Raw genomic sequence first — 18,914 nt, 5'->3', positions numbered from 1 at the left:
TTAGCATTCATTTGCCTATCTATGCAGAACGTTCTTGAGCTATCTATGCTGATCGCGATTAATAAATTGTGCTGATTCAAATTGTTCCTTTGTTTGCTAATGTTGCAAGGATTGTGTTCGCTTCGGACAAATTCGGAGCTAGGCGTTTGAGTGATACTTTTCGTGAAAGAGTGGCGGTCGGTTTTGCATATTATAATAGCTTTTGTTTTTTGTCTGGCGGTTTCCTATAGCGCTATTCCTGTTGTTCTATTCGCAAATGAAAGTGCGGCGGCTTTCTTATGTCTGTGGTTATCGTGTACTGGTGTCGAATGAGCGATTTCAGCTTTTGATTTTCTGTGGAAGTTTTAGATTTAGCAGGTTTTATAAGCTCGTCGAAAAATTAATTTGAAAATAAATAAATGTACTCGTATGTCATTAACCGTTGTGTGCTCCTTTAATTTCTAACTGTACTAATTGTTTAGTAAATTAATGTAGTATCATCTTTACATATAAAAACGAATCCCTATTTTCCCTGGTCACGATATCACGCGTGAACGGATGGACCGATTTCAAAAATTCTTTTACCATTAAAAAGCTGCAATTACAGTAACTGACATAGCCTATAATATATGTACCACGGCTGAAATCGGGGCGAACGGCTAGTCTAAAGTCATATTCATATTTTTAGACCCACTAATGGAATTGCCTTGTTTAATTCTGAGCATACTTAGCTTATTGTTAAATATAATGCGATCAGCCGCTTAAACTAGTGCTAATTATATTTTCTCGTGTTTGATTTTACGCGAGTATTTGATTTTATGTATTTAGAAATAAAAGACTTTTTAACGGATTTTAAACGCGATTTATTCATTATATTATTAAACCCGACGTTTCGAACACTTTACAGCAAGCGTAATCGCGGGTACTAATAACTAATATATAATGAAATATATATTTTTACTCATTATATTAGAGGATTATCATGAATTTATAAAAAAACCGTTTCGTCTAAAGAGGTTTTGTGGGTATAGTCTGGCCTTTATTTGTTGATCAAATAATATTGTAGACCGATCGTGTTAACTCAACATTAGCTTGAATAATACTAAAATCATTGTAGAAATCCGACTAAATAAACTTAAAAATCGGTACACCCGTTACAAAATATTCAACTCTTTATTTGGTTAACTTATTATTATTGAGCATTGCACATCGCATTAATATTAGAACCAGAATTTGGAAGTATCCACGTGAAAAATGGGACGGAACTTCGACGGTTATGTTAATGTTGCCATAATAATGACACTTTTAAACTGAATTGTAAATATATCAAAAGTCACAATTAAGTTTTATTTTTAAAACATTACGATTAATATAACTATATTATATAGGTCATGATAAAATTTCAAGATAATTTTTTTTTTCGCAAATCTATAAATTTTTATTGGAAATCTATTGAAGAAAAAGCAATAGTACATGTCTCCATAAAATGAAATAAAAAACTGGTTCAGTACAATTATGGCCGATCACATATGATAGTATATGGGCTGATGATGATGAGGACATAGCGTAGTTAACAATGTATCACCTGCCACGTGCTTAGAGTTCTTCTTACTTGTATTCCATTGCGATGAAAAAAACTGCTGCTAATCTACATTTATCTGTCTTTTAATATACCTAAAATTCTGACAACTAACACTTATATTACTATATTATTTGGCTTATTTTCTGAGTTCTTGTTATGCCTGTTTCGTTGCGGTTTGTATGGGTTGACATGGGCACACCCTGGAGACCGATGAGCTCGACGTCGAAGGATTTAGCTTGAGTTACGAGTGTGTGCTAGTTTCTAATCTCCCATGTTACCTTTAGGCCGCTCCTTGATTTGTCGTTGTGGTATCTGTATACGATATTTATTGTCGAGAGTCTGCCGGTGTTGTTTTCATCCCCTAGTTATTGGTGTTTGCTTGGGCTTGAAAGTGCTGGAATAAGTATGCTTGGTAAAATTGCGTATATTTACAGATGACAATCATGGTTTCGTTTAATTTACCACTGCTATACTATCCCGCCCTGCATAGCTCGCTTGAAGCATCAATCAGAAAGTACTCACTGACTGTCGATAATTTCAAAAGTGCATATTCTAATAGAATCCTAAGTGAAGAATTGATAATTGATGTATTATCATGAAGACTCATGTTAGCATTTGCTTATATATTTGCAATTCTATAAAACAAGTTTTATCTTCTAAATAAACGAATAATTATCTAACTGATTGACAGTTTCATTATCTTAGAGCCTTAACCTCTAATTGTAAATTGGGTTCTCTTCTAACGTAGGTCCTATTTAATAATTAGTCTTAAGACGTGCTGACCCCCTGTGAAAAGGTTCGCAAATTAAAATAATTATTAAAATGAATACTCAGCATTTCGGTAAGCAATGAGTGCGTTAACGTTAAATAGATCTTAAATATAAAAAATAAAATAAAAGAAACATTGTAGAAAGCAAAGGTTACTTATAGTAAATATAACAAAACCTTACATTGCATACTACTAAATATTTGCTTTTTGCCTCATTTCTATTTGTGAAATTGCAAAATAGTTTGAAAATAAATTTTGACTAAATGTGCAAATAAATTTGAATTATTTTACAAGTTATTTAAAGGTACCATTACGCAATAGCGCAACAATAAATAATCATGAACTGTCATCGCCAATATTGCCCGCGAAGATAATAATCATTGATGTATGGCTGTCGGTGAGAGAACGTGATTTAAATTACCATGGTATCGGTTACCATGCTGACGGTAGCCACGTGTGTGAATTGTGAATTGTATCGTAAATTCGTTGATCAGCATGCCATTCAAGTGATTGAGTGACGCCTAGCTGGCGCCTAGTTAATATGCGGCTGGTTTTGAAGCGTTTCATTCGCACTCATAATTACCTGTTAGGTGGTAAGCAGTGTTGTGCTAATTGGATGTGGATGTGAAAATGTTTGGTGATTATTTCGGGGTCTAATTTTGTATGCTATTTTTAGCTGTTGGTGTAATTTTAGCTTAGTGGTGGTATATCTAACCCACCCATAATATAATCTAATCTTATGTTCACTGTTGAAAACAAATAACTCAAATACTTTCTTAAACAGTTTTATTTATAATAATAAGTTAAATTATTTTTTTAGCACTAGCTCGAACCTGCAGATTCGGATGGTATGCGTGATTACACATAGGCAATACATCAAAACATAATCTAGACAATATATGTACCAATTTTCACACAGATCCCAACTGTCCAAAATCCATACATTCTTACAAACTTTCGCGTTTAGATTAGAAGGAAGGATAAATATAAGAAGAATCAGCTCTATATTATTTACGCTAGAAACTTATCGTTGAACTCAAATTATTATTTTTTTTTATAAATGTCAGAGAATTTTTTTGCGAACGTTTACTATCGTGAAATGAAGGTGAAAATTAGCTTTTTTTTTGACTAAAGACTGAAAATATTTTTAGGTAACTTAAGCCGTGTTTTAGTAATGATATCTCACTGAACCCCTATCAAGAAGGATCAAAGATGTCAGAAGGTAAATTTTACTCGATCAAATTTATACGTGAAATATCTTCACGAAAAATGTGCAAAGACGCGACCTACATATAAAGTTGTGACTAAGAGCTGGCGAAAGTTCATTTAAATCCATTTTAAGTATTAACTGTGTATTGCTGGCTGATTTTTCAAAGTTTCATCATTTGTGTAACAATTTTATACCGTTTTGGGCTATTTATATGTCTACATAAAGTTGTCGTTTTTAATTTTTTCGTGATATTTGATTCATAGTTTTACGATTTCGGTACCAATTTGAGAATGTTTTTTTTTGTTTGCCAGGTACATTATATTAATATAAGTGAGTACTTATTCACGTACTAAGATATAACAGAAATTTAGAAAGAAATTCACCCTTAATGGCTGCTTGAAATATCCTTTTACAATCAATATGATTATTTTTCATTCATCATCGTCATCATCAGCAGTAATACATGTTCTCACTGCAGCAATACAGGCCCTTAGTCCGGACCAAGGGCGGGTTGGTAGTTTACATCGAATCTTTGATACTTCGACATGTCGGTTTCCAAACGACGTTATCATTTACTGTTTCAGCAGTGGTGATGTAGTAGGTAATACGCAGTGAATTGATTTTTTTTATTTCTTGCACACTAGCCTGGTTTGAAACCCGCCACTTTTTCGATGTAAATCCACGGTTCTCACCACTGGGCCACCACTATTGATTTTTAATTAACATCTACTCTTTGATGGGTTTTAGGATCAGGCTTATTCTGATGGTTTTTCTACAACGCGATGGTATGACATAAATCATTTTAATTTTAATTGTTGCTTAGCTCTTAGAGCAATTTAGGTGTTGACTTTTATTAAAGGCCGTGCGTGCAATGACACTGCTAAAATGGAAACGGCTTCATTCTTCTAAGAAAATGTAACGTCATGCAATTTTTGAGCTGACCTTGATTGTCGCGTTTGATATTTTTATTGGGGAATGATGGTACTGTTTCAGATATAACATATACTCTAGCAGTCTAGCGTCTTACGTTGGATGAGTTTTCTTCAACCAACGTCTCATAAACGACTGAGTTTTTTTTTGTAATTCGTTACTCTATGGGTTTTCAACCGAATGACATGTTATTTTTGTGTTAGGTAGAATTTTGTTGAAGGTCCTATTTTACGTATGTTTGGTACCTTCCGGCCAGTTAATTTTTGTTAATATTGTGGAATATACAGTTTAATCATAAATCAGTTTAATAATTAATTTGATTTTTTGTTATCTCTTATGTAAGTTCCTATAAAAAATAGAAAAAAAAAATACAAAAGTATTATGAAATTAAACCATATAATTTCATAATACTTTTGTAATTTAATATATATAATAATACAACTTATTATTTAATGAGTTTAAACATACAAATAAAAAAGCAGTAAAATACAGATAATACTTATAATACTCGGTAGACGTAATGAATGGTATTCTGTCCATAATCAAACAGTTGTAAGTTATCGGAGACAGATAAAAAACAAAAATATATTATATGTATTACCTTTCCTCTTATCGTAATTATCGTGTTTCTTCGCGATATGAAGTAATAATTATTCGCTTACCGGGAAGAGTGACAACGATTGAATTATATCTCTTAATTACCGAATAGTAAACAGGCCAGATTTTAAGTTCACGGATCGACATTAGAATGTTTTCTACAACACTTATATTCATAAAGAAATTCGGGAAGATTCTAGAAACAACCACCGTGAAGGAAGGTCTCTGGAGAAAACTCACTCGTCTACAAAGAGAAATCGATCAGTGAAATAGTCGCAGAAATACTATTTTATGTTCGAGCAGGGACTTGCTTGAATTTTCTTGCAATTTTAAAGACTACATGGGCCGAAATTCTACATATTTTTGTTTAAGGCTATGTACTAAATTAAATATATTTTTAAGGATGGCGGTAATACTTTATATGTCTTATAGAATTCCTCAGATTCTAATTTTTATTACGTATAAAAAATACAATTGATGGAACCTATTTACATTTCGGTGTATTAATATATAATTAATGACGTTAAATTAATTAACATTTAATATCTAAAGACTATGTTGATATCGATCATTAGGTTTTTATCACTACATAGTCGAAAACAAAGTCGCTTTCCGCCGCCTGTGTCTATATGATTCGATCTTTAAAATTACGCAACAGATTTTGATAGGGCTTCTTATATAGACAGAATGATTCAAGAGGAAGGTTTATATGTATATATCATGTATTATTGCACTCGTGTGAAGTCGGGACGGATCGCTAGCAGGTGAAAAACCAAAGCAGTAAGAAATCGTTAATGCGTATTTTATTGATAATTTTTAATAATTTTATTGATGGATAGTAAATATGGTGATACTTAGACAAGTTGATTACATATATATAATACTAACAATTTAATTGACTCAAAAAATCAAATAAAGGAAAAAGGATTTGGGTCATCCTTGAATTATTTTGCAGATTGCCATTCGTTTCAACTGATTGTGATCCCGGTTTAAATCTGGAAAAGTCTCTCGCGAATTCATTTCCTTACATTACCATACATATGAACGCGAACAAATTGACCCATTTAAAGCTTACCGTAGCTATTTATAAGCATTTTCACACGTCGCTTATTTAAGGCATTAGTTCCGTGTTATTCGGGACGGGGCATGTTTTCACCGCACTCTAAATATTTTAACGTAACCAGTTTCGGCAGTCAACTGTATATGTATAGGTCGCAGTTTCAAACTTGAGCATACAAGCGTGTTCACAATTTCCTCGAGTACTCTGGCCACATACAAAATTTCAGATGTGTAATTTACACTCTAATCGTTACGTTGCGCATTTTCAGATGATGCTGCGTATTTAATTTAATTGGAGCAGCATTAATTGGCATCTGCTACTTTCTCAGTAAACTCCCCTCGAAGAGATCTTCATCGTAATGAGCAACTGACATTTTATGTTTCATTTGTTCACTGTAACAATTCTACGAAGGCAAATACGACATTTTATGTAAACACCGATACAGACACCGACAGCTCAATATTCCTTAAGTTCTGCAATACCCGTGTACTATGTAAATTCGTAGCCGCGTACATCGACGGCGCTTTTGTTTCGATTCCTAGGAACACTAAGATTTGAATGTTAATGCCCTTTTCATGTGCCAGGCACGTATGAAACTCTTCTAGCTAAAATATTAACAAAGCTCCCACCTAGACACGAGCGTCTACAAGTTTTTCGTGCACATCCTTTGGAATAAATGCATCTTATTTGCCAGAGGTTTCGTATATCAATAAATGATTAGAACAAATGTTTAAACCCGTTTTCGTTCAAGATTCTCTTTTGGTAAATAGGTTCTGGGCTGTGAGTGAAAATTAATAACATTATTCTCTTTATAAAAATTGTAATTTCTACAATTGAGTGATTTTTTTTACTGTTTTTTAAAATAGGTATTCCATTTGCATGTCGACATAAGGACGCGATTCCCCTGTTGGCAGATTCGAACTAAATAACATGAAATGCCGTCTTTCAACAATGGCATAGATGTAAGAGATAAAGAGTACCACAGGCATAGTAATGTTATAAATACAAAGATCGCTATTGTTATCTTATTTTACCCACGGGTAACATTTTTGTTTACTGATTTACAATCTGCTCAGGTGCAATGTTTGTCCAGATAAGATGTGTGATGGAAACGCATCCGCGTGTGATAAATGTTTGACTTGAATTTTAATGTTTATTTTATATTTATTGATAAATATAGATGCTAATTATATTTATTTATTTACATTTTCAAATTTCCTGTATTGTTATATGAAAAACTTTGTTATGTGATCATGTAATTTTTTTGAAGAAATATGAAATGTCGTATTCGCAGGAATATATAAGAAAGTGCTTGTTCTGTGCATCGATTTTCAAATGATGCCTTTTACTGCAGCTCAACGAGCCAATTGAAGGAAAGAAAGGGTGCAAAGAGTGCTGTATTCGCTTTGCAGAATGCAGAGAAGATGGTAGTTTTTTTTGTTGTGTAATTTTCTTTGTACTTGTTGCCATAGAACGACATTCCCCCTTTCAAACGATTATTTTTATTTCATAAAAATACTAATTGAGTTTTTGAAGAAGTACTATAAAAATGATATATTTCGCGGTTTTAATCGACGTTACCAGACGCGACGGTTCTCAATTCATACCTTTTTTTCTACATTCGTGATTCATAAATGTAGCCGTCTACTTTAATTTAATTCTTCATGAAAACAAAAAGAACATTTTGCACCTGAGAAAAATAAAACGTAGGAATACCCGTGTTGTTTGTCTGACGCTACACGGCATACTAATTAACGGAACGCCGAAACGCCTTGTAATCTTCTTGTAATATGAAGGTTTTATTTCTTGGGGTAAACATTGGTCGTATAATTTCGTATGTATTCATGCACATAAGCCGCACTTAGCCGGGTCACGTTTTGTTTCTTAGCAAAACAATGTCCCGTATCTATTGTTACATCCTGTTTACGCGAAACCTCGAATATTCCTCGCGTTATGGGACATTATGCCTCCATACTCAAATGTGAGTGCTCGCTAGAAGCTATTTAATGCGAACCCTTGGTATGTTCATGCTTTTTATTATCGTTACGTGTAGGGACTTGGATTTTATAAAGCGTAAAAGAAAATAGCATTGTGTGTGGAATAATATGTTGCGGGTAGTTAATTATATGGAGGGCTTAAGTTTTTATATTGTTTTATTGTGTGCTTATACAATGCTTTAGATGACAGCAAATGGTACGGCATCTATCTACGTGTGACATCAACACGATTTGTTATAACATCTGTATTCAATCTGTCTTAATCTCGATGAGTATTCTTGATGTATTTATATCTATACGATTATAATAATATTGGCTACATTCAGCTTATAAACACAATAGAGGGAACGAAATTAGGTCTTTACAACTCCAAGATAGATTATAAGATAATTCTTTATGTGACAGTCTTGTTACAACTGCTGCGGAAATAAGGACTTACGATAATGCTTGAGTGCAGATCTTAATGCCATGATTACTGTAGACCTTAAGTGATTCTGAAGAGCAATAATGGGGTTACATTGCAAAATTGCAGGACTTCTTTTCTAACTTTAATTCGATTAAGTCGTAAATGGCATTTATTTCAAGATTGTCGAGTCGGTAACTCGATCGGCTATGCATTCTTATCATGTAAACAAGGACGTAATTATTGTATTAATACAAAAACAAGTTTCTTTATACTCTTCATAATTATAAACTAGAACATAAATTATCATGAAATACATTCAATGTGAATTGTAAATCGCTAATCGTCTTTACTTATAGGTAGTTCTATGGAACAAATATCTAACATTTATTAGTGGGAATAAGCCACTGTGGATCTTGTACACAAAGACATGAAGAACAAAGAACACTTTTATAATTTATTCCTCTAGCATATAAATTAAGATACCGTCAACGTTAAAGATGAAGTGCTTCAAGAATTCATTATTGAAACTGCTTTAGTTAGTCTAGTGACAGACGTCACAGAGCAAAAGCTTCATTCGCTTCTTTAAATGAACATTTCTAAATAAAATTCCTTCACGAGATTCCTTTTTAATTTTTCCAGCGTCTCGTCCCATTGTCCGCGGCGGACATCCTTTACCCGCTACGTAACTGATTTCACTAGTAATTTCCTTGCTCCCTCGAACGCGGCTCGAACCGTTGCCGTTGGGGAAATGGAACTGTTTTGAATTTTAAATCGCGTGTGTGTGATTGGATTTTGTGATTTAATGTTCTCGACGATTTAATTAATTTATACCACACATGCAGCCCGGGATGTTGTACCTATATAGCAAGTGTACAACCACAACTAAAATGTATATGCTACCGGGGTTTCAACGTCAAAATATGAGCATGTAAAATAATAACTTTCAGTTTTCTGGGTTATTTTTAACCGCGTTTCAAAGTATTTCATTGCATTTTCTTTTACAGAGACCGTGTAACTGTCAACGAGCGCGAAAACGCTGCCATTGTTTCCGACCGCACAGCAACGAAATATGGCTGTTTTCGAGATACTCCACCGGCTGGAAGTGAGTATCTATTGTCTGAAAATAACAAAAATTCACACATGCAAGCGTGATTATGACACACAACTAAAAACTATACCGTTCAATTCTCACAGTATTTCTTGAAAATTTTTTGTTAACGCCTTGGGAAGCACAATACGCTTCAACCGCAACACGTGTCTCATATTAATCTCCTACGTGGGGTTACAAAAGACTGTAACCATGTTTAACGGCAATAAATTCATGTCAAGACGTAATTTGGGAGTTCGAAATTTAAATTTGAATAATCATTGTTAGAGGTGTCGGCGGCGATTACATCAGCCAGCGTCTCGGCTGTGCCCTCGAAGCAGACGACAAATCGGCTTGATTTGGGCATGCAAATGTGCCGAATATGAGTACTTAGTATACTAACCATGCAAATCACCTCTCCAGGCTATTGTTCAGCGCCCTTGGAGATTATACGACCATTCCATTAAACACGAAGTGAATACTAAACTGTAAACAATTTTCGGTTACGATAGATGACTAGAATTTTCAATTTGCTTGTCTGGAAGGCAACAAATCACGGACCTTTTTGTATTTTTCGCACTTCCGGGCACGAAGGATTTGACATTAAATTAACAACGGTTCGGTCGCAGTGGCTCGGTCGTTCGGTACGTTGTATGTATAGCTGAGTTAAATGTTATTTCTGCCGGATATTATAATGCGCTGTTAGACAATGGCGTTGAATCGTAAGCTGTTGATTAGATTAGTCTCAATCTGCCGTTAACACCTTATTGTTATTCCTGCAAATGGATGTACCATGAACATAAACTCCGAAATGAACTTTGTTCCAACTGCCGTTGCTACCATTAAAATGTAATTTAGGAAATACGGGTAACCGAAATGACAATATTTTACTTAACTTTGTGTTATTATGAAGCTGAAGCGAAATATGATTAATGATATTCTTTATACAGTGGGACTTGATTATGTCAAGTATTTGATAAAGGTTTAACACAGTGTCGTTTGTTATAATAGTTTGTTTGGCCTCATTCAGACATTGCTTTTATTGTTGACTTGAAGAGAAATGTTTTCCTATTACCGTACCCACGTTATCTTGCTAGCAGTAATATTCAAATAATGCGATGCATTTAAGTGTTAGATGATTATTTCAATGAGTCGTTTGTTCGCCTCTGGGGCTCATAATGTATCCTTTCCTAGCGTTACAGTATTTGTTCGATATATCTGTCGACAGAGTGTACAAAGGGTCATCATTTATATCGCCAGAAGGGATGCGGCTAAAGTCAACATAACGAGCCATTCAAATTCTTGTCACAATGATTTTATTCATAGTTTAAATATTTACATACATCCATCGTTTTAAATGAATACCTCATACAATTTGAAAAGAACATCATATCTATTGTATTGACAATGTTCTATTGTTTTGTCAGCTATCATTTTCGGTTTTTCAATATGTAAGAATTTGAAAACTACGAGACGGCCGTTGTCTTCATGGAGATATTTATTTTTATATCCCTGAGACAATAGTGTCGATGAGCTTATAAATGGTTCTATTATAATATTTTGTTTCGACGCCAATTTACAATCCCAAAGGGTACTATCGTTGATTACCATAGCGTGATGTGAATTGTTAAACAAAAAGGTAATATGTTAACAGTTTGATACATCACATAGCAACATTCAATGATGAGTATCATTATTTGATCGCGTTAAGCCTCTCACGACGTGAGCATTGGTCGTGTAAGCTATTAATTTGGATGGTGTATAATTGATGGACCTCCCAAGTTGGCGCCCTACAGGCGGGCTCAGAACTCCTTATTTGACAATTCATACTCTCCAAAAACTCTGTAAATACGAAGCAAGCAATTTTCAATTATATGTCTAATGATATAAATCATACAATAGCCTGTTAATGGATAGCACGGATGACTGAGTAGCATTACCTACTTAGGCAAGATTATCTCTATTGTAATTTGTTTGTGCGACTTCTTGAGTCCCGGTTAATGGTCTTTTAAAATGGAACTAATAAAGTGGCACGTCAGTGAATTTGAGATCGAAATCTCGATTGATGATTGAGTGTACTGTTTTGCTTATCTTGGGTTTTAATTAATCGGCTTATAGTTTTTTGTGTGTGTGTTTTTTGTCAGCTTAGTGTGTTGCATAATGTTTTGTAATTTCAAGTTTAAATTTACGATAATCCGTTGTATTGTTCAAACTTAGACTTGTTTAGTTAATATAATTGTTAGCAGTGATTTTATACTATTAATGTATAGATAGAAATCATTAATAATGTATTTTATTATAATATCGAAAGTGCATTTTTCGTCTAGGTTTTAAAAGGAATGACACGCTACAATGACTATTTCCGTATAGTCAAGAGAAGTCTGACCATTATTACAGAGACGATTCGCTGTAAATGCCGTGCCGTGACGTATCAAAAAGCATTAATCTAGTCGCCCTGTACCGAAACCGTACTTAATCTAACTTGGCCGCAGTATCATGCAGTTCTAACGAGTTTGCAGTTCTTATGTCAAACTGGAAGCCAGAAATAAATTTCACTTGCTCTGCCCAATATAAAGTGAACGGAATTGGTTTTTGAAATGGTTAAAGATTTTTATTACACGCTCTATTCCTTTATTATTTGATCCAAGCACTAATCCATATTGATTTTTTAAATAAAATTGCAACGATTTAAGTTGCGTTCGATCTTATTCGATAATTACGCAACTTACGCGATAATTACGCAAATTTCGGTGGCAATGAATTCATTACACTGCTTAGTGTTAAGAAGTAGTAACTGCATCTCTTTTAGTGTCATCGTTGATTAATCGAGCATGTAATCTGTAGCGTCCGGGTCTCGTACAGTTATCTTAAGATCGTAAATTAAGTGAAATTATCCGTGGCACTCCACCGTTGGAAGCCATTACTTATAGTTTAAACAAGGGGGTGAACATTTTGCTGCATACGACGGGGTGTTTATTACTGTATGTCTATATTTAGACGATGTTCGAAAATTAAAATGCCATCCTTTTTGTTGCAGCGCTTTAATCTTTAATGTGTTTTCTGTTAAAAGATTTTGTATGGCCTTCAAATGACAACGTTTTGAAAAGGATGGATTATGAGCTTTAGAAGCTTATTTTGATATAAAGTTTACGAATGTGAAACACATGATAATCATTTATCATTGATTCTCCTGGTATTAATACAGTGAAGCGCTTTTTACAATGTGCTTGAATCTTTTTTGTATAATTTACAGTTGAGTTGTTAAATCAAATTGACTTTTATGAGAATTTAGTAACATATTCGTAAGTGTTTATTTTTTCATGTGATATATACTGCAAATATAAACTGCAAAAAGAAGAAATAACTATTATTCGTATTTTCAATGAAAACTTCGAACACAACCCAACAAACAGAATTTTTTGTTTAAGAGTACTTAAATATTTACCAAAAAATGTTTGATTTAAATTGGGCGTATCTACATTTTATATAAGAAAGAGGAAAAGTTTGCAAGTACCCTAACGAATTCAGAAATGACGGGAGCAGCTATCTCATTAAAATTAAAAGTTGTTACATTTTTTAATACAAATAAGGTTGTCATTTGCTCAAAAAATAAAAGTAAGATAAGGGAGATACAAAGTAACGCTTTCCATACTTAATAAAATTTGTGCTAGCTGATGTTGAACTATGCCCATTTTATTGCAGCGCTTATCAAAGACCACCGTGCTCCTATCTGCTTTATAATTTATCTGTTTATATAATACTTTTTATTAAAATTTATTATTTAAGAAGTTAGACTGATATAATGTGTTTTTTTTGTAAAAATATAAACACAAACTTACTTAATTATTTGTTTTTATAGACATGTATAGTACTTTGAGCCTGTATCTATAATTAATGTAACTAAGGTTTGGGTATATAACTATATATGTACCTATGAGGATGAATAAATGATTATGATTATGTCATGGAAATATTTGTTAAATACTTGCTTATTTACATTTTTAGTGAAATTACGATATTTGTTTGAATAAGTCACATAACGTTAGGTATATTTTTGTTTAATTTACTCATATATACCATCGTTGTTTATTTGTACTTAAACAAATACTTCTTAATTTTTTGGAAACCGAGACTTCTATTTTATCAGGTGAAAAATGCCAGGTTTTCCGATCACGCGGTGATCACTACACCAAGGCGGCAGGCAATTGTTTTACCTTATGTCTTATTTATAAAACAGCGTACAGCTAACGGTACCGAAAACATCGTCAAAAAGATTTGTAAACGTTTATTAGACGTTCCATTACGTTCAAAAATATACGTCACGCATAAATAAGTATCAAGAAAAAAAACGTAACGTTAAAAAAAAAAACGCATGATTCGACAGTTTATTCCATTCGATTAATTACCAATACAACGATTAGGTTGACCGGCGTTGCACTACCGGGTCGGCGAACGATTAATTCGCCACATAGTTCTAGTTTCTCGTTTATCAAACTAATAAAGATATTGTGTTCAGCGCCTGTCGCGATGATGTAACCCCAAGCGAAATTATTATGACATTGGTGCGGCGGTGCATTTGGCCGCGCGATCGATTTATCTGTGATGATGTATTATTAGAAATTAATATGTGTTATTTATACGTGCTATTTCACGCGTAATGTGATAACGTCTGTGATTTAAAACTAATGTGGGCAATGAGTATTGTTTGTCACCGTAGCTCGCAATATAATGGGAAAGTGGGAATGTAATGTATAGCGGAGTGTTTTAAATGCACTCATGCATTGGCAAATAAGATTTAAAATAACGACTATTGTTATTCATTATAATGTTTTAGTAGATTCCAATATAGGAAGTTTTAGTATGATAAAGTAAAAGTAAAGAAAAAGCTGTTAATTCTTAAAAGTTTAAAAATAGCTATATCATTTGTACCTATTTGTTCCTCTATAGAAAAGACGTTCATCAATTTAATTGGGTTTTTATTGCATTCCGCCAGTTAACCATTTCGTCTAGTGCAGCATACAATAAAATTTATTACTTAAACCTTCTGTACTCTACGCTACATTCCTGGAAACGAGGATAAAATAAAAAATAAAGTCTCGTTTGACACAAAAATTCAAAGTCGGGGTAACTATTACGCTTCTAAAAAACGGTGTCAAAAGCTTCCAAGGTTTTTCAGCTCAAATGTCTTTAAAATAGTGCCAATTACAACTATTTAGGCAAATAAATATTATGAAGTTAGATTAAATGTTTCTGAAATAAGACATGGTTTGTCTGTTTCCAATTGCTAGTTAGCTTTGTAATAATACAGTCGATGAAATTAGTAGTTTAGATATTTTAAGGTTCAATATTATACAGTCTCACGTTGCCCGCAGTGTACACAGGACTTCGTGAGTATGGCCAATAAATAGTACGTCACAATAACTTGAAATTGTTTAGAGGCGGAAGCAGCCAGCGATCACGTTTATTGAAAGGGCTCATTGCGACGCCATTGACGTTGCTAAAACTTCCGGCGCCCTAGTAAATATCCACTGCGACTGTTATTCGTGCTGCGCAGTTTCCAGGGAATTTTTGTTTAGTTTGCTTAGGTTGAGAATTATTCTGATGATATGTGGATAGGAAAATCTATTGTTTTGTTATCTTAATAATATCTGTTATAAACGTGAAAGTTTGTGAGGATTGATGTATCATTGACTCTTTCATACGAAAGCTACTGAGCGGATTTTCACACGCAAATTATAGAAATAAATGCCCTTACTTGCCTTCTTGTGTGAAACCCCACGGAATTGCTAATAGGTATACGTAATATTCCAATTTGTAAAATTTTAATTTATGCATTGTAGATACACAAACACCAAAATTACTGAACGGATTTGAATGAAATTTGTTACGGAGTAGGTAGGTACTACGACTACTGTCTGGATTAGCACATTGCTCTAATAGTTAAATCATATAAATTATATTTACAATGTTTAAATTAGCAGTAAGATAGCACATTGTATGACTAAATTAAAATGCTCTTTGTAATTTTTCATTCTGACACCGTAATGTAATACAATATGTAGGCTCCACGCCTCCTATTTATACTAGATTACGGTGTTTTTTTTTCTGAAAAACTGGCCTGTGTGAAATTTTATGTGTACATTTATTTTCTTGTATATGAAAGATAGCAATACAATACTAATAATAGGATTTACAAATGTATAAACCATTTATGAGGTAATCCGACCTTTCAGGTCAAGTTCTAACTACATTTAATTCCGTTGACAACAGTAGAACTCGTTTACAATAATAGCGTAAACGTGTAATTCAATAAATCGTCAAATACACGGCATCGTCTCTTAAAGAGCAATAATACGCTTCAAATAATTATATTATATCAGTATGTTAGATGAAATTGAATGATTTATACGCCATAATCCAGGCTTCCCGACGTTAACTTTGACATAGGGAAAATCCTATTAAAATGGCGCGCGGATTAAAACCTTACTTTTTGTTTTTATATTCGCGCATGGGTAACAGGCTCTAGCTTGATCTTCTTTGGAATTTATATCGCATAGAGCTGTGTGGGAATATATTTAACACCGTGAAAATGGTATGCAAAGTTAGATGAACTTTTTAAAGCGAGTTCATTTTGAGTTCATTCAGTTTTAATCCATTCAGAAAACAATGGAGATTTTATTATTGAGAGCGTTCGTTTTAAAATTTTATACTTTGTGTCGAATAAAGACAGCGACTTTGTGAAAATATTGAAATTTTAATTGATAATAAACGGTGACAGACTTTATAGATACTATGTCTAACCTTTGAGTAAATGGCGATACGATTAAATGTTCAATCACTGAGAACACCTAGGTGAACAACGAAATAATTCACAATTGTGTAGAATATGGTTCAGTGGAATTTGACCTTACTGCGTTATTCTATAGCGATGAATTTCGTGTGTGCACCAATGTGTACAAAGTTAGGAATATGGACGATGTAATAAATGATTATGTGCAACAATGATAAATGGCTCGTCATTAGTTATAGTTAGCGTCATTCAATGACACACCTAGATCATTACCAGAGCACTAACAAGAACTAAAGAGACGGGCTTTGATCTGCTGGGGAGAACGGTTGAACGACTGTTTTTTCTAATGTCCATTGTTATCATACGCACAAAAAGTTTACGTCCATACAAATGAGTACTTTCCTTGTATTAAACTCAATTAATATGTGTACATAGATATCATGTTTATACTATCGGTAGAGGCGTTAAAACGTCAGTCATTTCGTCGTATAAATAGAAAAGATACATACGATTGTTATACTCGTATAAGAGGAACTTAAAAAGCAAGAACGAAAATGGAGATGATTTCAAAAGAGCAACCACAGAGTTTCTTGCCGGTTCTCTTCTGTATAAACTGCTTTCCCAACCGGTGCTATATGGTAAATATTAATCTAAGTTATGGCAATTTATTAGTGCTTCTAGAAGGAGTCCTTTTAAATAAATAATAAATGTTTGAGTTTAAAAAAAATCGATGACAATATAAATAAATTTTCGAATCCTTCGAATTCGAATTTTTAAATACTATCTCAATTATATTCTATGACTCAGTATCATCCAGAAAAATCCAGATACAAACTATTTGCGTATAAAAACGTATTTAAACGGCCGGTCGTAAAAGAAGTTGTAAAATAAATGAGCACTCGTCATTGTTACCACTCAATTATTATTAACATGCATTAATCGTGGCGACTCCGCTGTGTGCTCCGTGCGCTGAAATTAAGAAACTTCAAATGTAACCTTAATTAAGAATTCGTAACATTTGTGATTTTAAATTCATTAATGAGTCTAGGACTAAAATGAACGCTATCGCAAGTCGTGATAGAAATAAAAGAAAACATTTTTTCATTAAGCAAGGCACGGACCTTCGCGTGGTAACAGCACTCGTTTAATTAACTTTTTTATTCATTATGAAGACAGGTGATGATTGAGTGGCGATATTATATTTATATATATGGTAAGCCTTTATTTAAATAAATAAATAAATAAATAAAAATAAATACTGTATGAAGCTTGTAGCTTAGGAAATTATTTATCAGTTGTGGCCAGTGGGCGCGGCTGGGTACGGATTGCTTGAACGAATGTGTTATTTTGTTCTTCATAAATTACTTAAAACGAGAGAGGTTCTCCTATTCGTTCAATCGGTAGGCGTGATTTTTTTTTTGAGTAGAAAACTATTTTCATTTGAACTCTTTTATAGATTTTGGGATGTGACCCCCCCCCCCCTCTCAGGGTGATCTTTTTTTTGTAAAAAAATAGTAATTTATGAGAATGATTTGAACGTATTAATTTTTTATTGTTAACATGCCTTGTCTAATTTGAAGCTCAATTTTCAATTCATCAAAGACATTGATTCTGCGAGTTTTAAACCTCACAATTAATAATTTGCTGTCATTCAATGTAACATCAAAAAGAATTAACAACAAAATTATATTAAATAAAGGGGTAAATGAACTCTGAACGAAAAAGCGGCGAGACTATAGCCTTTTCTTTGCATTTATTTTCGTTATTCAAATGTAATTAAGCCTTTCTAGACTTTTTGTTTATATCTCGGTTTAGTTTTTGTAGCGGCAGCTGGAGACGTCGCTTGCAATTAATTTTCTACAAAAACAGAATTTACACCGATCGCACCGGATCGTACTAAATTAATTGCAGCGATACTTACGCTCCGCTCAAAGTGTTACGCTGTATCGAGCGAGCTATAAAATTTATTTATAATCATTGAACATTTTAAAGGGGCAGATATTTCAAAACATTATAGTAATTGATTGAAATATCGTCGTGGGCGAGTGTTTAGTGAAGATTAAGAGCTTGACGGGTAACGTTCAACCCTTGACGAATCGTCGCGGTCCACGAATGGCGCACACTACAGCGTTGTTTGGGTGAAATTACTCGGATTCCTCCATTAATTGGCTCGGTGGAGATGTCACGTATTTGACAAATTAAAATAAATGTTTTACTTTGGAGATAAAACGTTGTTAGGTTATTTTGGATGTCTTTCGTGTGTAGAATAATGACTAAAGAGACCTATTGTCAGAACGATCTTGTCAAGATCGTTCTGACGATATATTTGATGTAGTCTAACGATATATTTGATGTAGATATATGTTTTTGTATTTATTTTATAATATGATAGATATACCTATAGATGTTAAAACAAATTACAGTTACAGATGCCGAAGTTTTATCACGATAAAATCGTTCATAGCCACGCCGTACATAATTCGTGAAAATTTGCACGCTCAGCGAAG

At 33.5% G+C, this 18,914-nt stretch overlaps 1 protein-coding gene across 1 annotated transcript in view; it reads left to right on the top strand.

Moving 5' to 3' along the window:
* LOC119830035 (heparan-sulfate 6-O-sulfotransferase 2) overlaps positions 1-18,914 on the top strand; it is a 77,537-nt gene that overhangs the window by 11,649 nt on the left and 46,974 nt on the right. Inside the window, exon 3 of the mRNA XM_038352865.1 lies at positions 9,535-9,632. Within this exon, the coding sequence (XP_038208793.1) occupies positions 9,535-9,632 (98 nt within the window). The remainder of the gene's footprint in view (positions 1-9,534; positions 9,633-18,914) is intronic.

The sequence above is a fragment of the Zerene cesonia genome, chromosome 11, assembly GCF_012273895.1.
Source record: "Zerene cesonia ecotype Mississippi chromosome 11, Zerene_cesonia_1.1, whole genome shotgun sequence".
NCBI classification, from domain to species: Eukaryota; Metazoa; Arthropoda; class Insecta; order Lepidoptera; family Pieridae; genus Zerene; species Zerene cesonia.
Note: the sequence above shows the minus strand (reverse complement) of the source record. Positions and strands in the feature narration are given on the sequence as shown.